This window comes from Narcine bancroftii, chromosome 9, assembly GCF_036971445.1.
Source record: "Narcine bancroftii isolate sNarBan1 chromosome 9, sNarBan1.hap1, whole genome shotgun sequence".
Taxonomy (NCBI): Eukaryota; Metazoa; Chordata; class Chondrichthyes; order Torpediniformes; family Narcinidae; genus Narcine; species Narcine bancroftii.
In genome coordinates this window covers 122,635,873-122,651,308 of record NC_091477.1, presented here as the reverse complement: position 1 = coordinate 122,651,308, position 15,436 = coordinate 122,635,873, and the positions used below count along the sequence as shown (strand labels likewise).

The 15,436-nt window shown below is 43.5% G+C and overlaps 1 protein-coding gene across 5 annotated transcripts in view; it reads left to right on the top strand.

Annotated features, from left to right (window-relative positions):
• Window positions 1–15,235, top strand: part of LOC138742761 (scavenger receptor cysteine-rich domain-containing protein DMBT1-like) — a 35,344-nt gene extending 20,109 nt beyond the window's left edge. The window contains exons 6-15 of one of the 5 annotated variants that reach the window (XM_069897615.1): window positions 4,077–4,391; window positions 4,811–5,122; window positions 6,888–7,202; window positions 8,141–8,455; window positions 8,529–8,603; window positions 9,698–10,003; window positions 10,532–10,663; window positions 12,172–12,258; window positions 12,342–12,385; window positions 14,973–15,235. In XM_069897615.1, coding sequence (XP_069753716.1) covers window positions 4,077–4,391; window positions 4,811–5,122; window positions 6,888–7,202; window positions 8,141–8,455; window positions 8,529–8,603; window positions 9,698–10,003; window positions 10,532–10,663; window positions 12,172–12,258; window positions 12,342–12,385; window positions 14,973–15,014 — 1,943 coding nt within the window. In that variant the 3' untranslated portion in view covers window positions 15,015–15,235. Of the gene's footprint in view, window positions 1–4,076; window positions 4,392–4,810; window positions 5,123–6,887; window positions 7,203–8,140; window positions 8,456–8,528; window positions 8,604–9,697; window positions 10,004–10,531; window positions 10,664–12,171; window positions 12,259–12,338; window positions 12,420–14,972 lie in introns of all 5 variants that reach the window. The other 4 variants (XM_069897614.1, XM_069897613.1, XM_069897612.1 and 1 more) reach the window with 4 other exon arrangements.
• The last annotated feature ends 201 nt before the right edge of the window (window positions 15,236–15,436 follow it).

Here is a 15,436-nt window from a genome sequence, read left to right as displayed (position 1 = left end):
GTCCTGGCCAATAAAGGCATGTATACTACTTGGCTTAATTATTGCCCTGTTTACTTGTAAGGATGCTTTCACAGAGGTATGAACCACGTCCCCAGATCCCTCTGCATATCAACATTGTCAAAAGTTGTCATTAACCGTTTGTATTCTCCTTACAATTGTCCTCTCATAGCACCATAGTTCACACTTGTCTGACTTGATCTCCATCTGCTACTTCTTGACCTATATCAGTAATTGATCTTTATCCTGTTGTGTGGTTTGATAGCCCTGTACACTGTCCACAACACCTCCAATCTTAATGTTATCTGCAAACATCTTCATGCAGACACACACTCGTTCATGCACTCAACCAATTCATTATCTAAGCTCTCAATTCACCGTGGATCAGCCTACCATGAGGACTTTGTCAAAGGCCCTACTACACTCAAGTGGACAACATTCACTGTCTTACCCTCATCAACTAACTTTATTACATTCTCAAATACCGGCATCAAATTGGTAAGAAATGCCATACTGACTGTCCGTAACCTGAGAATGTAAGTACTCTCCAGGTGTAAATGCATAAATTCTGTCCCTATGTATATTTTCTAATAGCTTCTCTACCACTGACGTGAGGCTTATCAGCCCATAAAGTCCTGGGTATCCTTCTTTAAGACTAGTACAATATTAGCCACTTTCCAGTACTCTGGAAATAGCAGATTGCTATTGAGATACACAATTCTTTGTCAAGGCCTCATGAAACCTTCAAATCTTTTGCACACATTCATGTTTAGTCCTCTACTACTTTGTTCTCTGATTTTTAAAATGTATTTTACATCTAACCTTCCTCAGTTTTGATTAAATGACTTTGAACTTTGCCTCTGTGAATACACATACTGTCAGACCTGGTGAATCCTTGCACCACCTACTGATTTTATTTAACTTCACAGTTTGTGCAACATTTAGCAATTGATCTGAAATCTATCTACCCAATGGAGTTCTTCTTCCATTGCACAGAGTTTTATTGCAAACTTCCAACAAGACTGTTTCCTTTTCATTGACTGTCAATAAATTTATTTGCTCTTGCATTTTCTCATGGTCCATTCTACATATTGTGCCCTGATAAACCGTATGGCCTGTTGCAGTGACTAGATAGCATAACACATTGAGTCCACACTCATTGATCACAACATCAACATGAATGAATTTCTGAGCTCAGTGACTTACTATATATGCAATTGCATTGCGGATGCTACAATGACCAAATGTGACACAGCCAGGGCAAACCAGAAACCATGGCTTGATGCAGAGGTTTTGTGCATGAGATCGCATGACACTGCCTTCAGGTCGAGTGACCAGAAGCCATTAAAATCTGCTCAATTCTGGCTTCCAACCAGGAGTATGCACAGAGAATCCACAGACAGTTATGATACACTGGCAAGACAAGGCTTCTTGGCAGGGTATTCACGCCATAACTGACCATGAGTCAACCCTACGTGTAAGTGACAATGATGTGACCCTTCTTCTGTGCACAGATTGATGAAAAAATGTGACACCAAGGAAAGTCCCTTCTCTGCCTGAAGAACAGGCATGCTACATAGCCGCTGTCAAGGTGAAGAGGATCCTATTCAAAGTAGTGACACCATACAATATACCTGGCCAGGTGCTGAAGGACTGGGCAGCCCAGCTGACAGAGGTGCTAACGGACATCTCCCACAGGATTTAAGGCAGCAATGATCATCCCAGTGGCCAAGAGAGCAATATTAACTGGATTAATTGATTACTTCCCAATAACACTGATCTCGATCATGAAGTGCTTGAGCAACATAATGGAACACAGAAAATTCCACCTTCATCCAAATATTGGACTAGTTCCAGTTTTGGCTACTGTCCATTTATGATGATAGACCCTTGACCATCTGCTCCATCCTAATCCACATGGAGAATGATGCCACCAATGCTTGTCTGTTGTTCATTAAACTCAGCTCATTGTTCAATGTGAACATATCTCAGAGGTAGGTGGATAAACAACCCTCTCTGCAAATGGATTCTGGACTTGTTGACCACCAAAAGTCTAGGTTGGCAGCAAATCTTCAAGGCCCATCATTCTGAGAGCTGCTGGTTCTTGACTGCACTTCAAAATTCAGCTCAAAATGAATCAAAATGAGTTGGCTTCAGTGGCAATAGTGATGAGTTAGAGAGGAGGGTGTGGGGGTCTCATCAAATGGTGTGAGAACAGCAACCTGTCTCAACATAGACAGGACAAATTACATGTTTGTGGACTTCAGGAAGATGAAGATCAGAAAGTTTGCAGTTGACACTAAAATTGGAGATGTTGTGGACAGTGAGGAAGGTTTTCAAAGCTTGCAGAGAGATCTGGACCAACTGGAAAAAATGGGATGGAAAATGGCACTGAGGACTGCAGAGGAACAAAGGGATCTGGGAATAGAAATACATAATTCCCTGAAAGTGGTGGAACAGGTAGACAGAGCTGTAAAGATAGCTTTTGGGATCTTGGCCTTCAGAAATGAAAGGAGTTCAGATGCTATGGTGAGGTGGTATAGACATTGGTGAGGCCAAATTTGGAGTATTGTGTGTAGTTCTGGTTGCTAAACTACAGGAAGGATATCAGTAAGATTGAAATAATGCAGAGAAGATTTGCTAGGATGTAGATTTGCTGGCTCTTCAGAAGTTGAATTACAGAGAAAGATTAAACAGGTTGTGACTTTATTCCTTGGAGCTTTGAAGAATGAGGGGAGATTTGATAGAGGTTTACAAAATAATGAGGGGGGAAGACAAAGTACATGCGAGTAGGTTCCTTCCACTTAAATTGGGAGAGATAAATACAAGAGGACTTGTCTTTAGGTGAAAGATTTAGGGGGAACAATAGGGAAAACGTCTTCACTCAGAGAAAGGTGGGAGTGTGGAACAAGCTGCCATCTCACGTGGTAAATATGGGCTCACTCTTAAGAGTTTTAAGAGTAAATTGGATTGATACATGGATAGGAGTGGTCTGGAGGGTAATGGGATGGATGCAGATCAGTGGGACTGGCGAAATGGTGTTTCGGCACAGACTAGAAGGGCCCAATGGCCTGTTTTTAATGCAGTAGTTTTCTATGGTTCTATGGTTTTATCAACGTCTCCGTCGTGAAGCGAGTGGAGAGCACAAAATTCCTTGGTGTGGATATAAAGGACGACGTATTCTGAATTAATAACTCCTCAACAGCCAGGAAGGCATAACAGCGCCTTCATTTTCTCAGGAGGTTGAGGAAGGCAAGGCTACCAGCCCCCGTCTTGACAAAATTTTGCCGGAACGCGAGTGAGTCCTGTCTGGCTGCATCAGGTAGCTGCATATCCGTCACACAGTATTTGTGACCCGCGACTATCAGGAAGGAGGTACGGGAGCATCAAAATAAGGACTGCCAGTCTGGGAAATAGCTTCTTCTCGAAAGCTGTGAGATTGATCAAAGTTGAAAGTTCAGATTTATTGTCAGAGCACATACATTGCATGATACACAACCTGAGATTCTTTTGCCCCGTGGGCCAGTCTGCATTTCTAATTACCAGTAACGGTAAAGTGTACTCAAACCGAAAGAAATGTGATGAAAAGAAAGAAATTTGAACAAGAATGTAAATAAACTGATCATGCAATACTGAAAATAAATTTTCAGTAATACATAATGAGCAAAGTGAGAGTCCTTAAATGAGTCCCTGATTGAGTTTATCGTTGAGGGGTCTGATGGTGGAGGGTAGCTGCAGTCCCTGAACCTGGAGATAGGAGTCTCGTGAGTCTCTTATAAATAAAGTAAGTAAATTACTCAGATTATTTACACGTTTATTTCATATAATCGTTTTCTATATCCATCTGATTATTGTGCACTGTGTGAGAAATGGATTATGTGTGTATGTGTGTGCACCATGGTGTGGAGAAACCCAGGTTCCTCTGCTCGTGTCAGATAATAAACTTGAACTTGAGTTCATTCATTTAGTTCTCAAAACCAATCTGAGTTTGGTTAACCAATAACGTTGGTTATGTGAGATATGAATTATTTAATGGAATGTATCCCAGGTTAATTTTGCTGGTTGGTTTTACACGAAAGGACAAAAGGGACCGCGGCTGGTTGGTGGCAAGGACGACTGCTCAGGGAGAGTGGAGATACTTCGAGGTGACACCTGGGGAACGGTCTGCGACACTTACTGGGATTTAAAGGATGCGGCCGTCGTCTGCAATCATCTCAATTGCGGAGCGGCGACAGCAGCGTCTATGGGAGCTTTCTTTGGCGAGGGAAACGGTTCGATATGGAAAGATATCAACGAATGTCGCGGCAATGAGATGCGATTGCGTGACTGTCACACTGCATCGTGGGGACACGATACATGCACACACAAAAACGATGTGGGAGTGATCTGTTCTGGTAGGTGATGTATTGTGAAGTATTAAGTATGCCCTGCATTCTAATGGTCTTTTTGCAGGGCTAATCAGTCACGACGTGGCCTATCAAGTCACGTCACATTTTGGAAATTGCAAGGTGAGTTGAACATTTACACGTCACCAAACCCAAACATTCAGAGAGACCCCATCCATTTTCTTTCCAACCGTTCCTTCAACGTAACCTCGAGCATCACAAGATGATGTAACCCGTTCTTAGTTCCAGCTTTGCCAGTTAAGGAGCTCCTTTGACAACCGAGACATTCTCCTTGGCATTTCATTGATGATGCCACATTTGCAACCTTAATGTTAATCTTGGTCAATTTGAATTAATGTGTATATGCATTCACCATAAGTCACTGCAAGATCTTGAATGACATTGGTTTCCAAATTGCATTATGACAGTGGACCCTTGGCAGCTGCGACTGGTGAATGGAGAGAGCGGTTGCGATGGCCGAGTCGAGGTTTATCACGGCGGTGTCTGGGGCCGAGTCTTTGACACCCAGTGGAATTTCAATAATGCCGATGTGGTTTGCAGACAACTAAACTGCGGCCCCGCCATCAATGTTTACAACGCCTCCAGATATGGAATTGGAAAGGGGCCTGTAATTATGTACAATGTCGGTTGCAACGGCTGTGAACCCTACCTCTGGAACTGCAATTTCACACATTCCGACTCTTTCTCGGTCGACCGTGATGTCGGTGTGCTTTGTTCTCGTAAGAACGTGCTTTCTTAACTTTGTTGTATTCATATCTGCATCCGGAATGCCACACGATTCCAGATTTTGTTCCACATCTCCATTGCCTTGCTTATTTCAAGGACGGGGATTTGTTTGTGCTCGGACATAACCAGTCGTTAAAAAGTGAACGTCCGATGTGGAAATGTGAATAAAAGCATAATTAACCATATAACCATTTACGGAGCGGAAACAGGCCATGTCGGCCTTTCGAGTCCTCACCGGTTCACTAGAACAACTCCGCTAGCTCAAACCTCCCGCTCTCCGCCAATAACCCTTCAACCCCCTCTTCTCCACGTACACATCCAACCTTCTCTTAAATGACAGAAGGGACCCTGCAGCAACTATCTGAAATTCTAGCAGGCCAGACAGCACTTGTGATAGATAATCTTGCTCAAGTTGAATAAAACAGTGGGATAAACTTGTAAATGGGGGAAAAAATAGTGAAATGCTTTAAGTAGCAATGAAGGCGAGGAAGGGGAAATTAAAAATAAAACGCTGCGATCGTGAGTTCAGTTTCTTCCACGTCAACCTAGTGTTATTCATTCAAGGCATGTGGGCTTCATAGGGTGAGTTAACCATTGTTATAACCATATAACAATGACAGAACGGAAACAGGTCATCTCGGCCCCTCTAGTCTGTGCCGATTTAAGTCATCTTCTCTAGTCCCACCTAGAGCTCCCTGCCCATAACCCTCCAATCCCCTCACATCCATGCACCTATCTAACATTTTCTTAAATGACAAAATTGACCCTGTTGTAATCACCTCTTCCGGAAGGTCATTCCATAAGGCCACCACTCTCTGAGTGAAGAAGCTCCCTCTCATGTTACTTCTAAACTTTTGCCCCTTAACTCATGACCCCTCGTTCCAATCTCAAGGGGAAGAGCCTATTTACATCTACTCTGTCTATCCCCCTCATAATTTTATATACCTCTATCAAATCCCCCCTCAACCTTCCAAGTTCCAATGAATAAAGATCCAATCTTTCTTTGTATTCTGGATACTGCAATCCAGGCAACATTTTAGTAAATCTTCTCTGCACCCTCTCTACCTTATTGATATATTTCCTATAATTTGGTGATCAGAACTGCACACAGTATTCCAAATTTGGCCTCACCAATGCCTTGAATAATCTCAACATCACTTTCCGACTCCTATATTCCAGAATACCAAAAGCTTTCTTTACCACCCTATCTACATGAGAATCCACTTTCAAAGCACGACGAACCGTTATTCCAAGACCCATGTGTTCCTCTGCATTCTTCAATGTCCTCCCCTTCGCTGTATATGTCCTGTTTTGATTATTCTTCCCAAAATGAAGCACTTCACACTTATCTACATCTACATTAAACTCCATCTGCCATCTTTCAGCCCACTCTTCTAAGCGTCCGTTGACCTGTTCAAACAATGCAAGAGGCCACAGACCGAATGATTCGAGTGGGAATGGGATACAGAATTAAACTGACAGTACTATACCGGCTATCAGCCGTTCCACCAGCAGATCTGAAATGTGACCACCCTCTCCCCCCGCCCCCCGCCGCCCCCACCTCCCCAGATGTTGTTAGACCCACTGAGTTCCTCCGGCAGGTTGTTTAGTCAGCCCTCTATTTCATAAATGACCATCACATGCAAACTTCAGGTTAAACAGAATTAAATGTTATAAATTGGGAGAATTTAATTGCGAGGTTTATGCAAACTGTTGCCAGATTCACAATTATGAAATGCGATTCTGTCTGTGCTGCAGGTCATGTTCGTTTAAGATTGGTGGACGGTGGAAGTCACTGTGCCGGAAGGGTGGAGGTTTACTACAATGGAGCCTGGGGAACCGTGTGCGATGATTCCTGGGATTTAAGAGATGCTCGTTTTGTGTGTGAAGAATTGAATTGTGGTTCTGCTCTGAACGCAACAGTTTCCGGCTTGTTTGGCCAAGGTTCAGGTCCCATTTGGAAGATTGACTTGAAGAGTTTAGTGAATATTAGAGGCTCAGGGGAATATCTGGCCAGATCCTGGGGCGAAAGTAACTGTGTTCATAAAGAAGATGCTGGAGTTATCTGTTCGGGTGAGGAGTGATTTATATTATGCACAATGTTTTGACTCCAGGTAGAAGTGTGATTTCCCCATGCATGGTGAAGAGGTCCGATCAGGACAATCAATCATTTTATGTTTCCCTGGAGTTCAGGAAACCAACATAAAATCGGTTGGAACTATAGTGGTAGAGTTATTTATTAGCGAATATTCCAATATCCACGTTGATTCTATGAATCGATCCTCTGAATAGTGGGTTCACTTTTCACTCGAGAGTTCATCGACGAAGATACCCAGGCACTTGCCAATGTGCAGTCAGACAGTTTCATGTGTCTGCTCGGTTGAACCAAGATTGCCTTCATCTAATTTATGCCAGAGTTGTGTTTAGTCCCCATAAACGGAGGAATTTCTTCAGTCAGAGAACGGTGAACCTCTGGAATTTGCTGCCATGGGCGTCTGTGGAGGCCATGTCGTCGGGTGCATTTAAGGCAGAGATGAATAGGTATTGAATAACCGGGTATCAAAGGTTACGGGGAGTGGGGCTGAGTGGGAGAATGAGTCAGGTCATGATGGTGGAGAGGACTCGACGGGCTAAATGGCCTACTCCTGCTCTTTTATCTCATGAAATAGGAGAAGCTTTTCCAGGTATTACCGACACTAAGACTGATGGTCATTTTCTAATTATTACTGGCACCTTTCTATATAGCATTTTTTCGTCAACCACGACGTGACTTCAGAAGTATGCTGTTCACTAACAGGTCTGGGATGTATCCTAAAAAAGCATTGTTTCTTTCGCGAGTTAACATGCACTGAGACGATTATCATCTACAGCCTCTGAGTTATCATTAACATTGCAATAAACGTCAGAATTTCACCGCACAACCAGAACACGGTCCCCTGGTTTTCACAGTTGAATTAAATGCCGGTATCTTTGGAACAAAGCTAAGGCTCAACTTTTTTTTTGTTCTTCAGGTCACAAAGCGATAAGGCTGGTGAACGGGTCGAATCCGTGCCAGGGTAGACTTGAAGTTTTCTACAACAGAGTCTGGGGGACTGTTTGCTCGGATTTTTTTGACATGACGAACGCAGAAGTGGTTTGCTCGCAGCTGCACTGCGGCTCGGCAACGATGGTGAAAAGCAACGCGGCATTTGGCGAGGGGTCGGATCCTATCTGGCTCGATGACGTGAGATGTCGCTTGGACGACACCCTCTTATGGCAATGTCCATCTTTACCCTGGGGCAATAATAACTGCGAACACAGGGAGGACGTCGGGGTCATTTGTTCAGGTAATAAACTGAAAACAGAGATATTGCTATTTGCAATAATTTACCAAAATGATGGTTGGAACTTGCTTTACAGAATCAAAGCCGACGAAAAGCCGAGCCGACGGGAATAGGAAAGAAGAGTTACTTCATTCAATTACAGAGCAGTCTGGTAATGACACTTCTCATCGGTCCATGGATTTATCTTCTTTCGGGTTTCCCTGCCGAATCTATTTTTCCCCTGATAAGAAAGGATTTTCTTCATTCACAAGTTCTGCCCCCCATCGCCCCATTGCGCAGTGGACTGTTAATTCAAGTCATGCTCGAGTCCAGTGGGACCCGTAATCGAGTGTTCGGGTGGAGTCATGGGACCGATATTATTCCTTCCTTTGCAAATAACCGTTGATAGTCGACAAAGGGGTTCATCGTGTTTCAACTGTGCCAGGCGCTATCGGCGTGCAACCAGGAGGAGGTTTGCGATGACATCAAAGTTAATGGAATAGTGTATTTAGTTATCGAAGGTTAGGCACGATTAGGGTCAACTTCGGAAATGTGCCAAGGGACGGAAGATAGAATTTAAATCGGACAAGTGTTAAGTCAAACCAGGGCAGAAATTACATCGACACTGGTACGACTGTTAGTACGACAGCGCTGCAGGACAGAGAGATCCAGGGCAGAATTCCATATTTCCGGAAAGTGGTGCACAAGGTGTCGAGAAAGGCGCGGGTCATGTCTGCCTCATTGGCTTGTATGTGATGTTGGTGAGATCGCTGTTGTGTATAGTGGCAGTTCTGGTAAGTTTTTAACACAGAGAGTTGTGGGTGCCTCGAATGCATTGTTAGCGACGGTGGTGAAGGCTGGTACAAAAGGGGCATTGATATGACTCAGTCACGCGCATGGGAAGAAAGAAAAATGGAGGGTTATGAGGAAGGGAGGGAGTCATTGTTTTTGGTAGGAATATGTAAGTCGGTACATTATCATGGGTCGAAGGGTCTGTAGTGGTGCTGTAATATCCTAGTTCTTTAGACAGCTTGGTTGGCATGGACGAGTGGAGCTGAAGGTCCCATTTCCATACTGTACATCACTGTGTGACTCCAGTAGTGACTGTAAAATAAACTGGAAAGCGACACATTACGTCCTAAGAATCCCTGAACCTTTTCACACACATTACAACAACTTAGGACTGGACACAGTATTTTCGGACTCAGGGAAATGTAAACCATGCATTCGGTGCATGTTAACGTGCTCGTCCGTCGCTCGTTTCAGGTCTGAGGCTCGTGGCAGGGTTCGACAATTGCTCCGGAAGAGTCGAAGTTTTCCTCGACGGGTCGTGGGGAACGGTGTGTGACGATTCCTGGGATAGTCTCGATGCCGCAGTCGTGTGTAGGCAATTGAACTGTGGAGATCCAGTCTCGGCTTCCGGCCACATTCTATTCCCCAACGTGAACGGGACCATTTGGATGGACGAGGTTAAATGCAAAGGGAGTGAATTCTTCCTGTGGGATTGCCAATTTTTAGCAATGGGTCATCACGACTGTGGTCACAAAGAAGACGTCGGGGTGATATGTTCTGGTCTGTGATCTTTCCATTTTGATCCCACTTCTCCCGATATTTCTGTTTTTTAATCATAAAACAACCTCGCACTCGCCAAGTGTTCCCTATTGGCCCCCGAGAATCCGCAACGAGTATCTCACTCTACATCGTTTTCCCGTCATTCTTTCATCCCAGTGTTTTGAGGAAATAATTGATTGCCTTTCTAATTTTCTGTTCTGATTCAACTAGGCAAAAATGGTTCTGCACAGACTAGAAGGGCCGAAGGGTCCTGCCTCTGTGCTGTAGTGATCTATGCAATCAGTTGTGTCGTTCTCATTCGTTTGAAAGTTGGGAAATGAGCAAGGCCATTGGATGAATATTTAAGATGTGTTGATTCAAAGGATGTCTGTGAGGATAATGGAATAGAATTGACATTAAAATAATTGGAAAAATTAACCTCGAAGGGCCCACTAGTGAACGAAAGTTTTACCTTGTGTTGTTCTCGAACATTTCGGTTTGGTTCAAAGGCCGCAACGCGCCAAATTAACCACATTATCTGTCTTTCAGGTAACCAGCCGCACGAACACCCTTTTAATTACTTACGAGCTTTTGTATACGTTACTCCTTGCATTCTTGCTGTTCTTTTGATTGTCGTGTCATTTTACTTGGTCAAAGTTATGATGCGAAGAACCCAGAAAGGTGAGTGATTGAATGTAACAGATATCACAAATATCTATTCCACCCGCTCTTGGAATCATGAAATCATTCCACTTAGAATCGGTCTCTTCTGCAATAATAAGTCGATGGCAATATGCACGCATCCAATAAACCGATATTTATCCCATTTAATTATCCCAAATATCCCTTTTAAAATTATTTTTATATTTTCAAATTAACATGAAAACATGAGATTCATCAATTACATAAAAGAAACAATCTTAATGTTGATTTTGAGTAAGTTTACAAAAAAAGAAAAAAACCCTAACCCCCCTCCCTCCCATCCACTCAGGGGGAAAAAAAGGAGAGAAATAGTTAATCGAATTGAAAAGAGAAAAGAAAAAATATACCAAAAAAGAAGAAGAAAGAATAAGGTTCATTTCGCTCACCAATCAAATTATCCTGACACCCGGAATCCCAGGTGGTTCCCAGATGCAGAGGTGGAGGTTGAGGGTGGCCATGGCTAAGAAGCTACACCCACGTGTGGATGATATGGACTCAACTATTTAGTAAAACATCTTAGTTCCGCTTTCCAATGAGTCATATCCAGATGGGAATCAGATTTCCAGGTCACCGCTATACACTTCCTGGCCACCGTCAATGTGATCTTTACAAATCCCAATTGGTGTTTATTTAGACAGCCTGGTTTTAGGTCTTTATTTCCCAATATAAACAATTCCGGGATCTCTATAAATCGAATCGAATCTTAGTGATTTGTTCTAGAAGATTTCCCAAATCTTCCCAGAAAGGCCTCACCTTGGAACATGACCAGATTGAATGTAAAATCTTTCCTGCTTCCTCTCTGCATCTAAAACACTGATCTGATATTTCTGTTTATATTTGTGTTTTATTTCTGGTTTTAATTTGTAATGCAAGACAAAGATAGGAGACAGATTTGCTGGTCCGACTTATGTTGGGACAACATCACTAATACTATTAACGTAAGGTAGAGCTTGGTGCAAAACAATTTCCCCCCAAATATCTCTCGACTCCCTCGCAGTTCTCACGCTGACCTATGTGCTTGGGCAATACAGGGAAGGGAAGAGAGCAGAGCATTGGGGAAACACATGTGGTCACATCACACTTAACTGACAATTAATGAAAAGAACAAAAACGAGATGTACAGCGAGAGGGGACATATTTTGTTCAAAATTGAGGATCAAAAAAAATTTGAACACATCATACAGACGGACATTGTGGTCCTGTTTTCTGTTTAAACAGAAAAACCAACGCACACATTCATAGATATTCACATCTACTCTCAGACACACCCCTGGACCCCACCCCACATCTTGGCCCCTTTCCTGACAGTATCATCGGTATTTTACCAATTCACTCCATAAGCATCCGTAATTCAGAGAAATAACATTTATTTCTCCATCTATGGACACGTTTTCCGGTGAACCCTTTTCACGTGCATTTAATTTTCGAGAGAGAACATAATTATTGACTTTTCATTTGTTTGATCTGTTATATTGTTGGTATTTTAGATCATGAAAAATGGCAGCGTCCTGTCACTGGATTTCCTCAGCCGATGTATGAGGAGATAAGTATTCGGGGATTTGGAGGACAACAGGGTAACTATATTTAAACTTGGTAGAAGCGGTTTCTTTAAAATTGCAGGTCACCCCGTTTAATGAGATCTGTGTTTTGTCAGTAGAAGGACATTCGTCCAGTTGTGTCAACGAAGATGAATATTGCATGGTGAGCGATTTATACGAAGATGAAAATAATGACGGTAAATTGGATTGAAATGATATCCCACGCTACTCCCAGCAGGGAGAGAAATAAATCAATATTTGCCTCAGACTTATTAACTTTACAAACACAGGTCACTTCTCAGATTAAAAGAAACAAAAAGCAGGTGCTGGAAACACGATGCGCTGCAAACACTCGGTCCGTCAGGGAGGTTCAAGACACAGAGAAACACTTATTCATTCAGGTCGAAGACCTTTCTGTCCTGAAATAAAAGGGCTCTCCTGCTCACTCGAGCCATTAGCATGGACGTTCTGTTCCTCCATATTTTATCTCTTGTGGCCCAAAACATTTTCACTCTCGCCAAGGCACAAACCAGAAGCGCGACGGATATATTCCAGTGCTCAAAAATGCTGGAGGAACTCACCAGATCACGCAGCACCCATGGGAAGGGTGGCCCAAAAAAGATGGCCAATGTTTCGGGTCTGGGCCCTTGCTCAGGAATTCCCTTGGGCAATATATTCTGATCCATCAGCAAGAAGACAATAAACATTGAAAGGGACAGGGACCGAACGCAAACAAGCGGGAGGAGTTGAGTGGGCACGGACGTTGGGTGGAAGGACTCGTTTCCCCCTGACGCCGTGACTATCAAGGAATTAGGCTTGACTGAGTGAGAATCGACCCAAACGCACGACTCAGAGACAGTTCAGTTAGGCGATTATCAGAATTTTAACTAGGAATCATAGATTCAGTAAAAAGGGGATCAATTGGAGAAGGCAAACAAATTAGCAGGGCAAGACAGAGGGCAGGGTCAAAAAGCAGTCCAAATATTTAAAAAAAAACACTTGGGAATAGGCTGTCGCGAGGGAAAAGGCGCTGCGACACTTACACCAAAGGGCTAAAACGAACTGGCAAAGAGGGAAGAGAGCACACAGCTTATAACAAGACACCGGTGGGTCATCAGACACAAGAGGGAAACTTGACAGGACGTGGGAAGCTGGAGACGAGACGAGGCAGTGACTCGATGCTGAGATCCTGAATGCAATGATATGAAGTCAGTACCAACTTAAAGGATGAGAGTGAAACCAAGGCAGTGACTCCACGATTAGAAGTTGCAAAAATCAATCAACATTACATAAAATATTTCACCATTAAAGGAAATGCAGCAAGTATTCAAACTAAAAACAAAGCTGGAGAAACTAGCAGGTCAAACAGTGTACTTAAGATAATGATATATAACCTATGTTTCGGACTTGAGCTCTTCATTAAGGTTTAAGCAAAATGTAGACAGGCGTCCGAACAAAATGGAGGGGGGAGGGGTAGAGGAGGAGCACCGTCCGAATATTTGAGAGACTGCGAGAACAGGCGGTAATAGGTGAATAAGGGAGAAAGGACGCGGCAGCAAACGGGGGGGAGGGGGGCTGGGTAGGGGTTGGCTCTGTGAATGGAGAGGGAAGGGGGGAGCTGGGGGAAAGGAGACGGGGAAGGAGAAGGGAGGGAGAATGGGGAGACGGCTAGCAGACACCAGAAAAGTCGATGTTAAAGACTTGGAGAGTACTCAAACTGCTAAGGCGTTCAGCGGGTCAAGCAAGATCCGTAAAGTAATAAAAAAACAAAGAGGACTTTGTAGATGCGGAAACTATATCTTTTTTTGATGAGAAAATGTTTGGTAGACGAGGCTGCATCCATGGGGAGAGACAGAGCTCCTGATTCGGGTAGAGGAACCTTTTCCCGTGCCACTTCTCTTCTGTTCGTCCACTGAGCAGATGGGCTGATCTGGAGTTTATCTCCGTGCTTATCTCCGTTTTAACGACCAGAGAGACTCTCTCCCCGACCATCGCAGCAGCTTCACGAGTTTACTTTTTAGAATTAAAATTAATAATATTTACAACCCGGTGGAAGCCGATTCCGGCCAATGAAGCTCACACCGTCCAATTCCAAGCACATAATCTGCCAAGCCCGGACTTTCCTGAAGAGTGGGAGGTAACGGGAGAACCCTCGCTGGTCAAGGAGACTCCCGACAGGGATTCGAACCCGCGTCGCTGGTGCTGGAGCACCGTCGCGCTAACCTGGCCACCTTCCCAGTCTGGCGAAGTCGGTTTCTCTTCCCGCCGAGTTTTACCAGCAGTTTCTTTTATTTCCGAATCAAAATTTACCTTTCAGGCCACGAACCCCTTGTTTGCCCTTTGGATGAAAGGTTGTCATTTTAAAATGCTCCGTTGTTTTCTCTTTCTCAAATATTCGGCAGAGTATTTCAAACATTTCCTGTTCCTACGAAGTTTGGAAAGAATCGAAGTGGTGAGACTGGGGCAGCTCGGTTCGTGCCGTGGTTAATAACGCAATGCTATGGCAGAGCCCGCGACCCGGGCTCCAATCCGCCACTATCTGGAAGGAGTTTGTTCGTTCTCCCCGTGGATTTCCTCCGGCTGCTCCGGCTTTCTTCCACCCTCCAAAACGTATGGGAGTTGTAGGTTAATTGGGGTATTTGGCCAGCATGGGCTTGTGGTCCGGAGGGATATGAATTACCTGACACTTTAATTCGTACCATTTATTGAAACAACATGAATTCTTCTGTCTTGTGTGGTTCATCATTCAGGTATCGTTTCTCTCGTGGTTTGATGATGCTGGATTATTTTGAATGAGGTTATGAGAATTCGGATTATTTTCTACAGTTCTAAATATTCATTTGTTTCGGATGACATCGGACTGCAAGTGGAAGCTGTTAAGCGTATGGTTCAGTGAAATTGGAAATACAGACAACGTATTCAGTCTATAAAAAATCCTGACATCTGGTTCAAAATCTAAAATGGGGTTGTTTCTTTGTAAATGTCTCGATTAAAAAAAAATCTTTCATCTAAATGATTTGCTTTGGGTTGGTTGTTCATTCCTAAATTGGTGGTATTTTACTCTTGGACCTTGGAGGATTAGTGTTTCCATAGATGTTCCTTGTCCTCATCTGTGTTTTTTTAGAAAAGGGAAAAGCGGATGGTGCACTTTCCCCTTATTTCGTTCGACCCAAAGGATTCCCAGCACAGTTATTACTCCAGACAACCATGATTT